This window comes from Natator depressus, chromosome 27, assembly GCF_965152275.1.
Source record: "Natator depressus isolate rNatDep1 chromosome 27, rNatDep2.hap1, whole genome shotgun sequence".
Classification (NCBI taxonomy): domain Eukaryota; kingdom Metazoa; phylum Chordata; order Testudines; family Cheloniidae; genus Natator; species Natator depressus.
The window spans coordinates 9407343-9426146 of NC_134260.1; the positions used below are offsets into that span (position 1 = coordinate 9407343).

The 18804-nt window shown below is 46.6% G+C and overlaps 2 protein-coding genes across 29 annotated transcripts in view; one reads left to right on the plus strand and one right to left on the minus strand.

Moving 5' to 3' along the window:
- Positions 1-308: 308 nt before the first annotated feature.
- KAT7 (lysine acetyltransferase 7) lies at positions 309-17212 on the minus strand. The gene is made up of 15 exons (XM_074940852.1): positions 16957-17212; positions 13755-13902; positions 11848-12024; positions 11391-11630; positions 10087-10169; positions 9764-9853; positions 8713-8811; positions 8427-8537; positions 7287-7478; positions 6824-6913; positions 5932-6072; positions 4573-4666; positions 3711-3857; positions 2698-2804; positions 309-2111 (listed from the first exon to the last, which is right to left on the minus strand). The coding sequence occupies exons 1-15, from the start codon at positions 16969-16971 to the stop codon at positions 2010-2012; spliced, it is 1836 nt and encodes a 611-aa protein (XP_074796953.1). The 5' UTR covers positions 16972-17212; the 3' UTR covers positions 309-2009.
- FAM117A (family with sequence similarity 117 member A) overlaps positions 17071-18804 on the plus strand; it is a 50919-nt gene continuing 49185 nt past the window's right edge. For 4 of the 28 annotated variants that reach the window (XM_074940856.1, XM_074940883.1, XM_074940867.1 and 1 more), the window contains exon 1: positions 17098-17557. The gene's annotated coding sequence lies outside the window, so the exon portion shown is untranslated. Of the gene's footprint in view, positions 17558-18804 lie in introns of all 28 variants that reach the window. The other 24 variants (XM_074940878.1, XM_074940877.1, XM_074940880.1 and 21 more) reach the window with 16 other exon arrangements.

Here is an 18804-nt window from a genome sequence, read left to right on the forward strand (position 1 = left end):
TATCGTACATTAGAGTTATACACTCCCAACAGCACCATCCACCACAGAGAGGCATTTCTAAACAAAGCTAACACAGGATCTAGGACATTTTTAATGCAGCCAACCTGAAGTCTGCTTCGGTCACTATCCCCATTACAATGACACATAAAGGAAGGTTCAAAATTCAAGTATCTTACATGTTAGGAATGGAAAAAGCAGTCTCAACTCAACAGAAGAGCCACCTTAAATCCCCACTGCTCAGGAAAACTAAAAGGAAGGAATTGACGACTTGAGCAGAGAACATGCTTTATTGAGAAGTAGATACAGGAATAGCACATTCTACCACATCAGGGGAACAGGGTTTAGCTTGTGTACATGACTGGCCTTCTTCCCCACTCCCCAGAGTTCCACCCTGCCAGATGGTTCCAAGAGTATGTCTTCAGCTACAACGTAGGATCCAAGGGCCCTTGACAGCAATCCTCAGTAATGCCCACAAAGATATAAAACCTGTGCCAAGATCTATTTATTTAGGGAGGCAAAGAAAAAGGCACAGCCCAACATGAAAGGGCCTGTAGAGAACTTATCCACACTGGGAACGGTCAGCGATTAACAAGAAATGGCCCTTACTTACCAGCACATGGTAAGTGCTTCATTTCAGACACCACAGAACAAGAGATCATAGGAAGGGTCTAAATGCAGCTATCACTCACCTCACACCTGTCCCCTTGCAGGCAATAGATAGGAAACGCATGGAACAAGGACAGCGGTTATACTTGAAAGCCATTTTATGGAGGTTTCTTTTGGTAGTGCAGAGGGGTGTGTTTGTGTGTATGGGGGGGTGGGGGGGTCACTGTTGTTCTACAAGAACAGACAGGATGTACTGTTAACAGAAAAGCAACCATCCATACAGCTAACCGGAGCCACTGTCGATGCACAGAATGTATGCTTTAGACAATCCAACAACTGATGATATTGCTTTATAGACTTGGTGTGGCTGTTTGGACAAGGTTATCAAAAATTCACCTGAAATTAATATTTTATTCCTTTAATATAGAGAGAGACTTTTCAAAAAGCTACAATTCAAAGACTGTTTTAAGAGAACGACTAAGTTGAAATACACTAAACTCGTTTCTATATGTGTAAAGGAAACCACCAACTCCAGCAACAAGGAAACTAGTGATATCTGACCTCAGAGGCCTGTACTGCCATGATACTAAACTCAGGAGCGCCTGCCACACCCAAAAGGGCTACTCTCAAACAGTATGTCACATCACAGTGCTCTCACACTATTAATCTGGACTCTTCCAGTGTAACACCAATGATCACACCACTCAATGACAGGTGCAAGTTGTGCAAGCTTCAGAGTGTACAATATTAGCAGTCAGTTTTTGTTACATGAAGACCCGGTATATTATGTGGGGAAGCTCTCTTTAAAGAGGTGTCATGCTGTCTTACTGAAACTAATTGATACATGGGGTAAGGAAGTTCATCAGACAGGGTTAGTTGTAACAATGCTAAAGTCAGTAAACTGGCAACATGTTGGGAACCTGCTTGGATGCAGTTTTACAACCCTTTTCCCAAACAAAACGTTGACAGAATAATTTGGAGAACAGATTTGTAGACCTTGTTCAAAGGCCACAGAAGCTGTCCTGTCCATTACTTAGAAAGCAGAGTGCCTGCAGGAAGGAACACAAACAGATTATAGGACACAACACAACCTCATTGGAATAAGAACGAGGGCAGGACCAGTGACTGGACAGGTACAGTACCAGATATCAGAACTCCTTGGGCCAGTGCTTGGGTCCTATACAGATCCAATCCTTGCAACCTCATTGAGGCCGAAACATAAAGTTCCTCAGAACCAGCATCTGTGGTGTGCAGAAAAGATCTGGGCCAGAACAGTACCAAGGGGAACTGATCTTCCTGGAGGGTACTGTACCAGCCAATCACAACAGCAACAGATACAACAGAGATCCCTAGGGTACTTCCTACTGCTGGGGTTCTTCACTGGCTTCTGGAGTGATGGCCAGTTAAGTTCCCTTGGGAGGGGTCCATTTCAAACAACTGGGATCCATTGTCTTATTGGTGTTTGATCTTTTTGCCTCTTTGGCTATCCATTCGTCAATCAGATCCTGAGAAAGAGAGCATGAAAGGGCAGGTTAAACCAAAGAGAATAACTGATGTGAATTATCCATTGGACAACCCACATGTGAGTCCAACACTTTGGAGATGACCTGCGCACCATCTGCTTGGTACCACAGAGATGACACATTGTGAATGGAGCAGCCCATATTACTTTCTAGCAACTCCACTGATAACATAGGTCGGGCTGTCTTCACCTGCAGGTGAGAGCCCCAGGAAGGGGAAATAAAAAAAACAGTAAAGAAGGGAGCTGGGTTTGAGGATTTACTTGCTTAAGACTAGCAATGGAATTTCCCTATGTCAAAAACCACCACAGAAGGTGGTTAAAAAGTAGAGGATTTCTACACTAGTCGGGGAGAGGAGGGAACAATCAGACTGGGGACCCACCTGACACTTTATCAGATATTTTGTTTCACTTTAAGATTAGAAAGTTCCCTCACCAGAATCAAAGTGCAAGAAAACCCAACACAATGCATAGGGAATGTAGATTAAGATAGGATGTTATCCTATGGACCTAACACACAAAGCTGAACTGTAAGAAACTAAAAGTGCAGGTGCAGACACCAGAAGTCTTACCTGTCTCTTTAAGACCAGGTGTTTGCCCTTCCAGTACTTGAGCATCTGAAGTGCCTGCAGAGTACTAACGATGTCAACAGGGTTCACTGCAGTCTCCTGGCTGATTTCTGAAAAACAAGATCACAGTCCACAAGAGGATAGAAGGCAACAGGCCAGACCACCAAGGAATTCCCTCAAGACTGCAGCTGTCGTACTTGTTTAGTTCTCAAATACAACTTCATGTTATGCTGTATCCACCCTTCATAACTATATCCACAAGATGCCTTGTGAATACTGAGATCTTTAACTTTAATGCCCTTACTCATTCCTCTGCTTCAGCTTGCTCAATGATTAGGGAAGCAGTGTTATCTAGTGGTAAGAGCAGGTACTGGGAGCCCGGAGTCCATTCCCAGCTGTGTCACTGACTTGCTATGTGACCTTAGACAAGGCATCACCTCCGTGCTTCACTTTCCTCACCTGTGAAATGGGAATAATTGTTATCGCCCAAGGGGTGGCTGTGAGGGTTGATTTTTGAAAGCATAGACATGAGCTAAGCAGCAGTCCATGTGCCTGCTGCATTCTTAATAACTAGATCTGCATAGCATCAAAGGCGTAAAACATTACTCATTTGTACCTAGTTATTCAGTCTTGCTTTTCTGGAGACTGAGCTGTGCAATGATGCTGACTTTCAAGCTGCTGTTTTGATCCCTATCACTCATTGTTTTTCTTTTTATAAATAAATAAACATTTAATTAAGGGCATACAAGTGGGTGCGTTGTGAACCTTCAAAACCCAGCAACCTAGCTTAAATTTAAAAAATAGTGGCGTAAGACAGCAAGACAAAAACCCATCTAATTGCAGTCTAGAGGAGCCATGTCACTTCAAGAACCCCAGTAAGAGAAAGCAACTCACCCATGAGGGTAAAATGGGCGAAACGTCAGTCACTGCAGGTTTGGGGAAAGGGGTGACGAACAAAGAGCACAGAAACATTCCTGAACAAATTCTCTACTAGCTCATTTAGCACTAGAACACACCTTTGATAGAGATCTCTTTGCCTTGGAAATTATGCAGATAACGAAGAAGAACTTCCTTCCAGTAACTACGGTAGCTGATAAGGCCCAAGTCAGACAGCGGGCGTTCTGGAGAGCCAACCTTTTCTTCCACTTTGGAGAGTAAATAACCTGTGAGCAAGAGAAGATGTTTACTAACAGTATATCAGGCTCTCTCCTGACTGTCAGCTAGCTACAGCTAACTGCAGGGATTTGTCATCACGGATGCCCAATGAGCAACATGTGTGTTGCACAAGTTCACCAAGAAATAGTTAATCGGGGGAAGTCAATGCCTCCTGACTACCACCTTATGTATAGCACTGGAAATGCAGCTCAGAAGTCTTTTTCCATACAGACAGACCAACTATAGCCTGTTAAGTGGTGAGCAATTATAATTCAGTCCAGGAAATACTGCTGACTTGCATCAGTATAGTCTGAGACACATTTGGAAAGAACCACAAGAGACAACTGTGCAGGTTTTGTTAGCATAAGTTTCCCTAAAAGGGAGTAACAGTACCTGGATGTGATCTATCTTAAAGGCTCTTCTTTTGATTGGCCACTTCTGCACCCACATATCTGTTACAACCCTGCCCTGAATGGCCCCACTGAAACACACAGGCAAAAGCGTGTGCTCAACAGCTCTTCTGGGAGTCAAGGGCACTGATACACTATGTACAAGCTTGGTTTGAAGGAACCTTATCTGACTCAGCTGTGCATTTCTCTGCTTCTCAAAGGTCAAGGAAGGAATACAGTATAGAGACAAAAGCTGAACTCTTGAAGATAGAGGGTTTGCCTCATTTCACAGACACTGCTGAAAGATTTTGCCATAACTTTTCCATATACTTACTGAAGTCGATGAGCATTTTGCCATAACCCTGCCTCATGTACTGGGGCATCGTCAGAATACAAGACACATTGTAGTTGAGGAAAGAATTCTTCTCCTGAAAGCGAGAAGAGGGAGAAATGAGATCAGCAGGTCTCAATCTGCACAAACAGCAAGTACATCGCTATTGCGGCAGGCCAAACAAGGCAGCACAGCTGACGCAACAGAAGTTGAGTGAAACAGCAGTGTAATAGCCAGCCTGACAATTAACTTTTGATACGAGCGTCCTCCAGCCACCAAGCTGGCTTAGAATTTATTACTGTATTAACCATTAAACTGGACCCCCACTCTCATGATTGCTGGGAGTAGGATGGAAGGCACATAGAGCCTTGTCGTAAGAGACTGTTGATTTAAAACAACTGCCAGGTCATTAGCTGGCACAGCAATCTCTGTTCTGAATCCAACAACCTTCTTAATTGCACATGCAACATAAAGTTAACACTGCACAAGAATGATATACACTCTGCACTAGCAAAAAGTTTGATGAGGGAAAAGACCCATTAGGACAACGTAATCCGCAGGCCAACACAGGATATTTCTTTATGTTTCTTCAGTTCTTTATCCAGTCATAATTTAGGTGGTTTAAGAGATGGAGCTTCCAACACTTTCCTTGGGAGACTATTCTACTCTCAAATGGCTTTCATTTGCTGCAAATTTTTACTCTCTCGGGACAATTGCACCACAGAAACTGCATTTAAGTAAAGACCGCTAGGAAGTGTGCTTCACAAAGATGTAACAGGCATTAAGTAAAAAGCCTAGAGACACTTCTGTCTATTAAGGAGGCAACATGGGTGAGCAGACAAGACACAGGACTATGAGACAGGAGACCTGACTTTTACCCCAAGTTCTGCCACTGACATGTGTTGTGGCCGTGGGCAATTCACTTCACCTTTATTCCTCAGTTCCCCATCTATAAAATGGATATATTTTCCCATCTCAAAGTGCTTTATAAAGCCCTAGGGATAAAAAGCATTAGAAGTGCTAACTACTATTAGAAAATGAATCTAAATTTATCACAAAGGAATTCATCTCCATTTGAGACAATGAGATCCTAGCTAACTTGTATACAAGTGGTTATGAAAACAGTTTAATATAACAATGTCTCTTTGCAAAAGTTTGATTTTGCTAGCAATTAGGAAAGCTAAATAGCAAAGCTTCTGAAAAAGCTTTTGTAGTTTAGCTTTGAAATTTTAGCTCTTCCTGGACACTTGGATGTTGGGACTTGTAGAAAACCGAGGAGTGAGGACCTACACAGATGACCTCTGTCTTAAGCTATGGCATTAATACAGGATTTACATATATTGGTGGTTGATTTCTACTGACCTTGGAGAAATACCCTATCAGGTGGCAGCCAGTGTTGTCAGCTTCTGTCATGACATAGAAGAGGAAGGGTTCAACATCATAATACAGAGTCTTATGATCCAAGAAAAGCTTCGCCAGCAGGCACAGGTTTTGGCAGTAGATCTGGAAGCAGAAGGAGAATCTGACACACCTGTTTGTCATGGTGCAGCATCTCTGAAAGAGAACCCCTTCCACTTTTGAAAGGATGGGAACTGTAACAAAATACAGATTAGAGTAGATCTGTTCTTCCACCAAATGAGTGTCTTCTCAAAACAGCTTCATTATCCAGTTTCTAGCAGGGCTTAGAAGGGTTTTCCACTGTAGCAATGGCTCTAGCCATTTGGAGGCAGCTGTACCACTTCACTAGACTAAGCCCTCAGTTGTAGCTGCCAGTACATACTACACGCTAGTCAACTGTGAATGCTCTAACCAGCAATGGACTGGGCTGCTCCGCTGCAGTTTATAACATTCGTAACTGTATGGGAGACAGGTAGCGGTGGCATGAGTCCAGGAACTGAGGGGCCTCATTAAGGTTCAGAAGGGGAACTGAACATACAGCTGACAGCGGCTACTGTACTTGTATGTGAACAAGCCGCTGGAACCATGGATCTGCAGGAGGGCCAAACAACAGCCACAAGGAAGATGCAGATAGACATTATTCAGGGGCACTGTTGCAAGAACCAACCAGTGCACTGAGATAACGGCTAGCACTGAGAGAAGGGGCAGTGTAGGCACTAACACCCCTTCTGGAATCAGAGGGAAAGAGGCCATCCCATCTCCTGCTTCTCTACAGTGTGAGGCAGGTGACATATAAAGTGCATTAGAAATGTGAACGTCAGAAGCAAGACTGTGCCACCACTGCAATTCCAGTTACCTTGTTCTTTTTCCCATCCACTTCAAACACCGAAATAGAGCCTTTGCGGTAAATTTCATCCCCCGGTGGATGTTTCCAGACACATTTTGCCTACAAGAAAATGACAGTCAAAGTTAGGGTAACAATACTGCTCTAGCAGCTGCTTCGAAAGCAGAAAGAGCCTCTTGGATATAAAATAAGTGTTCCTAACAGGGAAACATTCATTCCTGTTCAGCTATAATGAGAAACTGGATTCCCAGCCCCAACTCCTACTCCACTGAGGTCCATCCAGCTGGCCCAGGGATTAAGGCAATCTGAGAAAACCTGTCTTCCTTTCAAAGCTGTGCAGAGCACTTAGCATTCTGGCAGGCAGGCTCCAAAATGGACTACTAGAGCCCAAAACAGCTCCTTTGTTTTGATGTGTTTTCATTATACTTCCAATCTCTAAACCTAAGGAACTGGGCAACGACCACCAAGGATTTACCATGTGTCTGCGTAGTATTGTCTGACTCTTCATGTATTTGAGACAGAACTCGCACATGTAGAGGCGTCCCAACCGAGCATATTCTTCTGGATAGGGAGAATGATACCAGGTGTCCAGCTCATAGCGGCCAAAGGCAATTGTTTTAATCATGTTGCTGCCTTCTGTGATCTGGCCTTGAAGCCGCAACTTCTCCTATCAGCGGAAGGAACAGCGGAAATGTAATAAAAAAGGAAAAGGAAAAACAAACATTTATTTCCCTTCTGTGAGCTTCTTCCAGAACCATCTTACAAAATGCAAATCCCCAAGGAGCCCTTCCATGCTTCCCCTCTAGCCTGACACATATTAACAAGTTTCTTGTCATGCCGGTATGGCCTGTGATCTCCAGGACCTCACATCACTCAACCTTACCTTGTATTGTTAACTTGAAAGCAAATTTACTCTCCATGCCACTTTGTATTTTCTCCCTCCCACAAGGGGAAAAGGGCAATTGACCATTCTGGTCAAGGTGGCCCCAAGCTACCGCCAGGGACCATCAAAATTGCTTCTGGATCAGCTTTAACGGGTGGGAAGTGGCATCTCAAGAAGCCCTTATCAGTCTAGCTTAAGACACAGTTCTGAACTCCAGGATGGCAGCGGGCTGATAGGCTGGCCTCTTGCACAGCATTTTAAACTCTCAACTCAATCAATACTCAGCTATTGTTTCAATGTGTGAAGCTGTTGCCCATTCTGCCCAGGAACACATTGGTCTTCTCTCACAGGAGGAAAGCTGCAAATGAGCACTTAATAAATGGGACCGAATCACTCTCTTGCCTCAGAGCTCTTGCAATGTCCAAGACTGGAAATGCACAGCTCCAGCTCTGCCGTGGACAAATTCATGGTTGTCAGACACCTCTAGACTCGTTATATTTTTAAGACGTAAATACAGGAAGACAGTCAGCCCTGGTGTAACTCCACTGACTTGGCTCTTATTTTGAAGATGTTTCACTCTGCATTCTATTGCCATTTACACTTTGCATGGTTCAGAGGCTCTTGTCACACACACTCACTTATCAGCATAAACACTGCAGATTCTGGGGACATTCAGCTCTTGGAAAAGCAAAGGCTGCTGCTATCAGACATGATAAGGATTAGGAGTCTCACCAGGTCTTCAGACGCCCGTGCTTGTGCTCTTCGGAAAAGCTCCAGGTCATACTCGCTAGTCAGGTTTTCCAAGAGGGGTTCTCTGGTGTTGCCATAGGTTTGTCTGTGTTCCTGAAACAATTAAATATTAGGAGCTTGAAACCTCTGAATGATCTATGCCAACCCTGGGCTGCTGATCCCCACAGCCTTGTTAGCCCAGCATTCTGTAGAATGAGTGGAAAGCCAAGTCTCCATATGCTTGTGGCATACTATAGAAAGGAACTAAAGAAAAATATTACTGTCATACCATGTACTTTTCTTTTTGCTCCTTGGTTAGTCCCGCATTCCTTTTCTTCCTCAGCTCTGCTACTTTCTCTTTGTACCGCAGCTGTCTCTCTGTTGGTGCCTGAAAGAGAGAGACTAGGAATAGTCAATGCACTTAGCTTACTTCAGACATTGCCCGTATCCTTTCAGTTCTAAAGGACTCAACATTCCACGTGTTCCCCCTTTCATCAAGTCTTTCTCCCCTGAAGGGTAGGCTCAGTTGACTGCTTGCCACCAGTAGCTAGGAAGGGCAACATGAAATCACAAGGCAACATAAAAGAATATAGAGTATGTTACGTGAGCAATGGGTTGATAACGTGTGCTAGCTGCATCTTCCACAAAAAAAATGTTTAAATGAGTTTTATGAATTTCAAAGCTCATGAGAGAACACAGATTAGAGTCAGGCAGAGCGCAGGCATGGAAAGGACAGAGTCCTCTTTCTTCCCCAGGCTCTGCACTTCTCTGCTAGTACGTCTCAATCTCAATGCACAGACCCATACTCTGTCTATGTGGGATTTTATCATGTGGACAAGTATTCCTTAGAAACAGACTCAGGTCAAACTTGTTACAAAGATAAACTCATCTAGATTTGAACCCATGTGTCCAAAATTTGAGAAGCATAAACCACTGAAGGCTCTCTCTTTGGTTTAGCAGAAGGTATACTGTCCAATGCGTTTCTGTAGAAACACATTTGCTCTGCATTTCAAAAAGCGCTAACGGAGAATAATCTCTCAGAACAGCCACAGCCTATTTCGTGCAACTATAATAGATTGCTGGATTATGATGTTTCCTATAGCAATCAGGGCCAGCCACATCCCATGCTCTCACCAGCAACCAGGGTTTGGGCTGCTCCAAACCCTCATCTCATGATTACAATAGAGAGGATAATGGTGCATGAGAGCCCAGGACAAAAGCCCATCTCAAAGATGAATCAGGGAGAGGAACGCAAGAGTTCTAGTCACAAAAGCCTGAAGGCCCGAATTGAGGTTTTGCACCTAGAATTGGGAAACACTGCTTATGCAGAGAATGCATACCTGATGTCTGGTGGCATGCCTGTTGTTGTCATCCTGTCTGTGGGACAGCATCCTCTCCTCGATCTGTTTATCTCGGCTCTGCGCTCTCACCTGGAAATCAGAACAAAGCCCTCAAAGCATGTTAGCAGTCTTTTCTAGTTCCCCTTTGAATTCCAGTATACAGAATGCATACTGTGACACAAATATGCATGGCTGTTTCATGTCTGAAGTGAGACTACACTTGGAGCATAACAACCATCAGTTTAACCCTAGGGTATTAATGACAGGCCTTGACATCTCGTACTGTAAAAGCAGAATGAAAACAGAAGAGGAGAGAAAGTTACCTTGCACTCATCTGCTGAGAGGTTATGATATAGTGGGCATCCTGATATGGAAAAGTGTCTCTCATGCTTCCCTGTTAGGTGTCCTGTGGAGAACCAGCGAAAAAACACCTTACAGCCAGTAAGTAAAAAAGCCAATAATTAAAGCAACTTTAGATCAGGTAGTTAGACATGGTGGCTCGGTTTCAAAGAGGGGCCAAATAAGTTTATTCCCGTAAAACAGGACGAACAAATCTCATGATTCAAGAGATAAGCTGTAGGGGCCAAAAAGGAAACCCAAATATACACACTACACCACATTATAAGGTTAGATCATCTTCCTTCCAAGTACCCCGCTTCTGGCAGTAACAAGGGTCTTACCTCCAGGAGCCTATATTTTCCCCAAGCCTTTATGTTGAAGACCCATCTTCTTTCTGACAGATCACTTTCCCTTCACATCACATCCATTCCCCTCCACTCTCACCCCTCCACTGCAGGGTGCAAGAATTCCAAAAGGATTTACTAGGATTGGAACCAACAAATTTCACTGATGTTCCATCCAGAATACCGCAAGATATCAATATAAACAGGGTTTTTTCATTTTGCTTCAAAGTGAATTTAGTGCAGATTGCATTTGTTCACAGAACAGACAACATTCAGACAGCAGCAGGGCAAGCTTCCTCCATGCTATCCTGTCACAGCACTGACACGCATTGACCACCTCAAGTGAGAAAGGGTATTTCAAACTCCATAGCCCATTCAGTTGCTCTCTTTGCTGAGAAACTATTAAAAAGGGGGCAACTGAAGTTTGTGTAGGAGGAAACTGAAACAAGATCAAAACTATTTCCACATATGCCCAAGAGCCAACAGGTGGCATGGCAACTAGTCACTACTAACAGACGGATATCAACTACTGACCTAGAAGAATATTCCATTGACCTTCCAGGCCCAACTCTGCAGAGAATTTTGCAGTAAACACAGAGCTTTTTGTACAAGTGATAGTGCATCATGAGAACTCCACTGATCTGGGTGCAGATAGAGAAACTCGAAAAGCCTGAGAATGGATGGTTAGAGTGCCAATTTTTTCCTTCTCCACACCACCCTCAACCATTTCTGGCCAAAAGACACCCCTGAAAATATGTACTGCTGGCGTGTTCCATTCCCCCCAAGTGGTTTTCTATTTCAACAAATATCCTGATCCCAATAAAGTGCATGCAGCGGAGACATGCAACTCCACCCAGTGGGGTTCTCAACCCTGTGAAACGTGGGCTACTGAGCCCAATGTCAGAAATGGAAGGGAGAGGAACTAATCTTGGAGCTGGCTTTACCTAGGGAGTTGCAACCAGGTGTGGGACACTTCATGTTGAAGTTGTAGCTTTCATGGAAGCGGCGGCGCTTGGGGCGGTGAGACAGGTCACTTCCAGAATCCTTCATGGACATGTCCTTGGCAATGCTCTCATCATGGGACACATTTGGACTGGATATATCTATGTCAGACTCTGAAGAGGGGGCATTCCCAGTTGGGGTGCGCGGCGGAGACTCGTCATGATCCACTGCATTTTTGGTATCTGAATAAGAGTTGAGACGTTATAGATTTGCATGAAGGGAAGCTTACAAAGAAATGAATTACGTGACTTCATACAACACACAGCCACCTGCTGCAAACCCTTATCCTTAGGGCCCTGTGTTAAACCCTCAGTCTCATAGGGCTCGTCTCTGAGGGAAAGCACACCACTCAGCTGACATCGTCCTGCAAGCATTCAAAGCCACACCTCGCTCCCGTACCTCTATCGGAGAAGTCGACCACTTGCTCTGTTTCCGATCCAGATGAGCGGGTCTGTCGGAGTGGGTATTTTTTTGGAGTCACAGGGGTGGGTTGTTGTTGACTGCGGGTCACCCTCCTAGTAGAATAGGCAGGCTCCTCTGTGCCAAAGGATGGCGGATTACGAACCGGGCTGGAATCTAGTTTAATAAAAAAAACAACAAACAAATTTAATTGAGGACAACCACTACCAATCACTAAACTGCCTCCCCGCCTGACCCCAAAGCCAGGGTCAAATTACCTCTGATTCTGCTCCTATCAACAACCTAAACTACAGGTTCAACATCATCTGACAGCTTGACCCCAACAGCAAGGTCTCTCTTCCAACACCATTGATACATCTACTGACATCGAGATCTGTTCTGTTTGTCTAAGCTGCCCTCTTTCCCAGTTTTACAGACACTATGAGCCACCAACAATCTGAGGAATCAGGCACAAAGTCAACTTGCTCTGTACTCCATCATTTAGCCAATGGTTACAAACAACCTCCCACTGAGAAAGAGAAAAAGCTGCCTATGAAGATGAGACTCATTACTAGTTAGATCAGCCCTCTGTATACCACAGCTGCTTTTGGTGCAAGGCAGTAGAATTGGGACCCTGCATGTAACCTTCCAGCGTTACCACCTTCTCATGTAGCAAATTCTCCGGCAAAAAAAAATGTTTTTTTCCTTTTAATTAGTGTCAGCCAAGAACAGCAGTCCTTAAATCAACTATGAGAAATTGGAAAAGTAAAACATACCCTCAGTCTAGATGCCAAAAATGTAGAAACATGCAAAATATATCCTACTGACACAATATATTGATTACACTCCATTATACAAAAGGCTTTCAACTAATCAGAAAATACACTCCTCCTCACAGCACAGAGCCTCAACTTCCATTTCTGAGCACCTCCAAGCAGCCTGAAGTCTCCAAATACCAACTTCCCTCTTTCTGTCTAGTTATTTATATGCTGTTCTCATCACCATGGTATCCAAGAGCTTAGTGATATTACTAAGCTAAAATTCAGGAGAAAAAGCCCTGAGGTCCAGTTTCAGGGATATGGTTACAATGAAGCCTTAACAGAACAGCGAATTCCAGGTGTGCCAGGCCTTTTTATGCAAAGGCATGTTTTGAACATTTCTTTTGATTACAATACAAACAGCTGTTCCTTAAAATAACTCAAGCGACTTTGAAAGTTCCCAAGATTTCTTTCATGTGAATGATACTTAGCACTTCTATATAATTACATGCTTAAGAATCTTTAAGTGCACCAAAACCACTAAACTGAGCATCACAAACGTTTGTATTAGGTAGGGAGCATCCATTACACACATAAGGAAACTGAGTTAGAGAGGTCAAGTGACTTTCTAAAGGTCTCAGAAAATCAGTGGCAAAGCTAAGAATAGAACCTAAGGATTCCAACTGCCAGTGCCTTGAACTACTAGACAACACTACCTCTCAGATCAGGGAATAGATAGGAGGTCAGACTTCCAACCCCCTGGTTAATCATTAGATTGAACAGCCTCATTTAGAATCATAGAATCTCAGGGTTGGAAGGGACCTCAGGAGGTCATCTAGTCCAACCCCCTGCTCAAAGCAGGGCCAATCCCCACTTTTTGCCCCAGATCCCTAAATCGCCCACTCAAGGATTTAACTCACAACCCTGGGTTTAGCAGGCCAATGCTCAAACCACGGAGCTATCCCTCCCCCTTGCAATGCCTTTGTTCCTTTCCCTGGCACACCTGTATTCAATGAGAAAAAATAATGAATGGGATTAACTAATGTGAAGGTATAGATTCACTAAAATTCCTTTAAGTAATACCAAGCCAAGAATACTGTGACTGCCCAGCCAGCTGCTTCTGGTGGGGTTAGGAAGAAAGGCATTTACCTTGAGAGCTCTGACTGAGCCTGGCTGAGGAGCGGGTCACACGGGCGGATCTTCGCGACGTGCCATCACTTTCAGAGCTGTCCGTGTGCTCAGGATCTGTAGAGAAATCGGAGTCTTCGGTTCCATCTGAACTACTGCCTGCATTCCTCTGTAACACCACAGACCCAGACATTAGCACAGGAGCACTTCTACTTGCATTAATATTAGAAATAAGATAATTTCAATACACAACAAAAACAAACTAATGGCATTCAGGTAGTTTGCTCTGGAGGAAAAGCACGCTTTAGTACTATAAACATGAGATATCAGACAGTACCATCCATAATACAAGATTTTTTGCAAACAGATCAAGTCCATAAAGCTACAGATGGCACCAATTTCATTTAAGAAGAACATACTTGAAGTAGAGCCAAGGCCCAGTGCATCCTAGTGATGTGCAAGCACTGGCAGAGTTAGCAGTGGGGAAGACGGGACCCAAGACTACATGTTCTGACCAAATGACCATTCACTTGCCCCACTGGAGCAGGGTTTGGGGTCCAGAGCAGGAGTGATGTGAAAGAAAGCCCAGGACTGAGTGAACATGCAGGATTTCATGCCATGGCAGGTTGATGAATGCAGGTGCATCACCTTGAGTCTTCTAGATGCTCCTATATACAGGGAGTCCCAGCTACACAACCCTGGGATTTGGGAAGGAGCCCAGGAGAATCTGAGGGGGTAAAGAGGGGAGCATAAGGGATAGCTGATGAAGTCCATCAAGGGTGAGCTTTGGCAGTGCACAATGATGTAGTGTAGAGGGAGGTATGGGGGAGGGGTGAGATAAAGGCAGTCCTGTGGGAGTGGTACACTATAGCAGGAATATCTAAAGCAGCACACATTGCGGGTGCATATATGACATACAGTGAAATACGGGGGAAGAAATAAGGCCAATTGTAGGAGCGTGGCATAGACACAAGAATGGGGAGAGCTAAGGCAATCGGGGCGGTACAGGAGAGTGCCTGGAGAGGGGAATTAATGCAGCCCAATGCAAAGGGATACTATAGAGGACCGTATGGGGGAAGAGCAAGGTAGTCCTGTGTGGGATGGTATAGAGGAGAGTATGGGGGAAGAGTAAGGCAATCCTGCGACGGGGGTGCTGTAGAGCAGTGGTTCTGAACCAGGGGTACTGTACCCTTGAGAGGGGACAAAGAGGTCTTCCAAGGGGTACATCAACTCAGCCAGATATTTGCCTAGTTTTACAACAGGCTACATAAAAAGCACTAGTGAAGCCAGTACAAACTAACATTTCATACAATGACTTGTTTATACTGCTCTATGAAATGTAAGGACACTAGTTATATTCCAGTTGATTTATATAATAATTATATGGTAAAAATGAAAGGCAGCAACTTTCCAATACTAGTGGGGCTGTGACACTTTTGTGGTTTTAGGTCCGATTTTGTAAGCAAGTCGTTTTTAAGTGAGGCAAAACTTGGGGGTGCGCAAGACCAATCAGACTCCTGAAAGGGGGGGGTCCAGTAGTCTGGAACGATGGAGAGCCACTGCTCTAGAGGACAGTAAGGCAACCCTAGGGTGGGGATGCTCTAGTGGGGAGTAAGGCAATCCTGCCCTGGGGATGCCCTAGAGGAGCCTATGGTGTGGGGCGCAGCAATCCTGGCCTGGGGGTGCCCTAGAGGAGCCTATGGCGGGGGGGGGGGCAGCACAAGGCAATCCTGGCCTGGGGGTGCCCTAGAGGAGCCTATGGCGGGGGGGGGGGGCGGCAGCGCAAGGCAATCCTGGCCTGGGGGTGCCCTAGAGGAGCCTATGGCGGGGGGGGGGGGCAGCAGCGCAAGGCAATCCTGGCCTGGGGGTGCCCTAGAGGAGCCTATGGCGGGGGGGGGGGGGCGGCAGCGCAAGGCAATCCTGGCCTGGGGGTGCCCTAGAGGAGCCTATGGCGGGGGGGCGCAAGGCAATCCTGGCCTGGGGGTGCCCTAGAGGAGCCCACGGGGGGGGGGGGGGGGCAAGGCAATCCTGGCCTGGGGGTGCCCTAGAGGAGCCCACGGGGGGGGGGGGGGTGCAAGGCAATCCTGGCCTGGGGGTGCCCTAGAGGAGCCCACGGGGGGAGCGGGGGGGCGCAAGGCAATCCTGGCCTGGGGGTGCCCTAGAGGAGCCGGCGGGGGGGCACAAGGCAATCCTGGCCTGGGGGTGCCCTAGAGGAGCCCACGGGGGGGGGCGCAAGGCAATCCTGGCCTGGGGGTGCCCTAGAGGAGCCCACGGGGGGGGGGCGCAGCAATCCTGGCCTGGGGGTGCCCTAGAGGAGCCCACGGGGGGGGGGCGCAGCAATCCTGGCCTGGGGGTGCCCTAGAGGAGCCCACGGGGGGGGGCGCAGCAATCCTGGCCTGGGGGTGCCCTAGAGGAGCCCACGGGGGGGGGCGCAGCAATCCTGGCCTGGGGGTGCCCTAGAGGAGCCCACGGGGGGAAGGGCAAGGCAATCTGGGGGAGTAACGGAGACGAAATCCAGCGCTGCGCCCCTGTCCCTGGCTTGGGGGTGGGGTGCCCCTACCTACCCCTGCCGCAGCCGCTTTGTTTTGCCCCCGCTGCGTTACCGCTCGCTCGGGCGCGCTCCCCCGCAGCGTCCAACCAATCACGGCGGAAGAGGGGAGGGGCGGAGAGGAATCCTCTCCAATAGAAACATGAGTGAGAAAGCGGCGCGGCCCCCGGGCGTGACGGACGGGAAATTCCGGCCTATCCGCGCGCACCTCGCTGCCACAGAACCAGCCACTAAGGGAGGGCGGACTGAATGGGAGGGAAGGGAAAGCGAACGGGAGAAACAAGGCACGCGTGGGGAGAGGACGGTGGGAGGGAGAGACGGGCAGCAATGTCGTCCAATCAGCGTCCAGCAGTGCCGTCAGGAGGAGCCAATCAAGGACCAGGTCTCCAAGTAGGTGTCCAATCAGAAAGGCAAAAAGGCGGAACGTTCCCCAAGAGGGGGAAGGGGAAAAGATGACCGTTGGGGCGATGAGTGATAGCAGCGATGACCAATCAGTGCTCAGCAGGCCCTACTGGGGAGCCATTAAGGTTGCAAGAGGGGCGGGTGCCGGGGGCTGAAGGCCGCTATTTTCGCTCGGTTTTCATGCCTGTAGGGGGCTGTTCGGTGGGGGGCAAACACGGTCTAACCCCTTGTCCCTCCCGAGGGCCTTTCCAGCCTGCCCGGCCCTGTACTCACCTTCCTGCGCGGCATCCTTGGTGGGGGCGGGGGCAGCGAAGGCGGTTGCTCTCCGGTGCCCCCGGCCCGGGAAGCGGCGGTAGCCGCCGCGTTAGCACCGGTGGGCTCCGTGGTGACAGCCGTGTCTCTCGTTCTATCCCGCTGACGGTCACTCCGCGCCAGGCCGCTCCTCCACCGCCAACAGACCCCGTTTCCAGCTAGGTCCCTCACGCTTCCGCCGGGACACGGTCCACACCCCCCGTCACGTGACTCGCATCTAACCTCACGCCAGCAGCCGCCGCCATCTTGGATTCGGACAGGTAGAGTCAGGCTCTGTTGACGATGACGCTGGTGGCAGCCATTTTGGATGTGGGCACTGACATTTCCAGGTGGGGGGGCAGCCCGCCATCTTGGTTTAGGGCATTAAGAAGGATTCGACCCTGTTGGCGCTCAAAGTTTGAAGGGACGCTGGGGATTCGGACACGATGTGTTCCAAGGAGCCTGATGTCTGTGATGGATTGGGGCAGGCCCCGACTGCCTCTGAGGCCATGACCGGCCATCTTGGATGCTGTCACTAGAGCCCCTTGCTGGTTTCATTGATCGATTCGGTGGGAGTAGATCGGTGAGTATCGACGATTTCCCTTTGGGAGGTGGGAGAGTGAGGTATTGTGGTCTCGGTACTGCACCTTGCCTTCCTCTCTTTCTGACCACCGGGGGCTTCATCCCTGGGCTCTGTCTCCTCCAGACTCAGTCGGGTATCTGCTGCTGAGGCGGGGTAGGACAGGGGCTGTCAGGGGGACTGGGAAACTGGGCTCCTGAGTTCTTTTTTACCCAGCTTGGGGTGGCACCGTGAGTTGGTGGATGGAGCACGTCACTAGGAGACCAGTGCTTATTGTAGGTTTGGGGCCTTAGGGTACTTTTCACATGAGAACTCACAAATTATAGCTCTTTCATATTTCAGTGAGCCAACACAAAAAAGTCAAATTTCAAGGGCTTAAAAAATGGTCCATGATTATATAGGCTACTATAGAAAGTCACTTAGGCGCTTTTGAAAATTTTGCCCATAGTAATGATTAGGGTGAAATTTTGCAAAAATAAACAAAAAGCTAGGAACCCCAGTTCCCCCTTTACTATTTTCACACTTTGCTGTTCCTTAATCTGGCATTGAGATGCTGTGTGATAAAGTCACTTTACCTTTCTATGTCTCACTTTTCCCACCTTTCAAATAAGGATAATAATACTTCCTATATAGATTGTAGGCATAACCCATTAATTTTTGCAATATGCCTAATAGATTAAGTAAAATCTACATTAATAACTATTTATTTATTATTTTGTTACATTCTGCTGTTACAAACCTGAGAAGGAGAGAACTCTGTCAAATGGAACGTTTGTGTGCCAGTCACGAATAATGAAAAAGATTAATAGAAATGGGGGAAATGTTATTAGATTTTTAAAATGGCAATTCCCACTAAATTAAATAGATTTCTTATTGGTATGGGTAAACCGTTAATGAGCTAAAATAAATGCTCAAATAAACTGGTTAGTCTCTAAGGTGCCACAAGTACTCCTTTTCTTTTTTCTTTTTAGTTAATGAGCTAAAAGGTCATTGTGAGGTTTGTTTATCGCTAAAATAATACTTGATGTTGTTTATATTTCATTAGCACCATATGGCAATAGGAAGATCTCAGAGTACTTTTTCAAAGAAACAAGCAAAAAAAACCCTCTCAACAGTCTTATGGGATATTCTAGTTAAGGCCAGACCCACCCTAGAAACTTTTGCCATTATAGCATTTTTATACCAGCAAAAAGCCTTAGTGTAGACACAGTTATGTTGGCAAAAAAATCATATTTTTGGGGGGAAGCTGG

Bases quoted from the DNA above. Each gene is read 5' to 3' on its own strand.
- KAT7 (XM_074940852.1), bottom strand. The intron at 11,631-11,847 runs GTACGGGAGCGA...ACTCTTATTCAG, and splicing joins GGTCGACTTCTCCGATAGAG to ATACCAAAAATGCAGTGGAT. The intron at 7,479-8,426 runs GTGAGACTCCTA...TTCCGCTGATAG, and splicing joins CACGGGCGTCTGAAGACCTG to GAGAAGTTGCGGCTTCAAGG.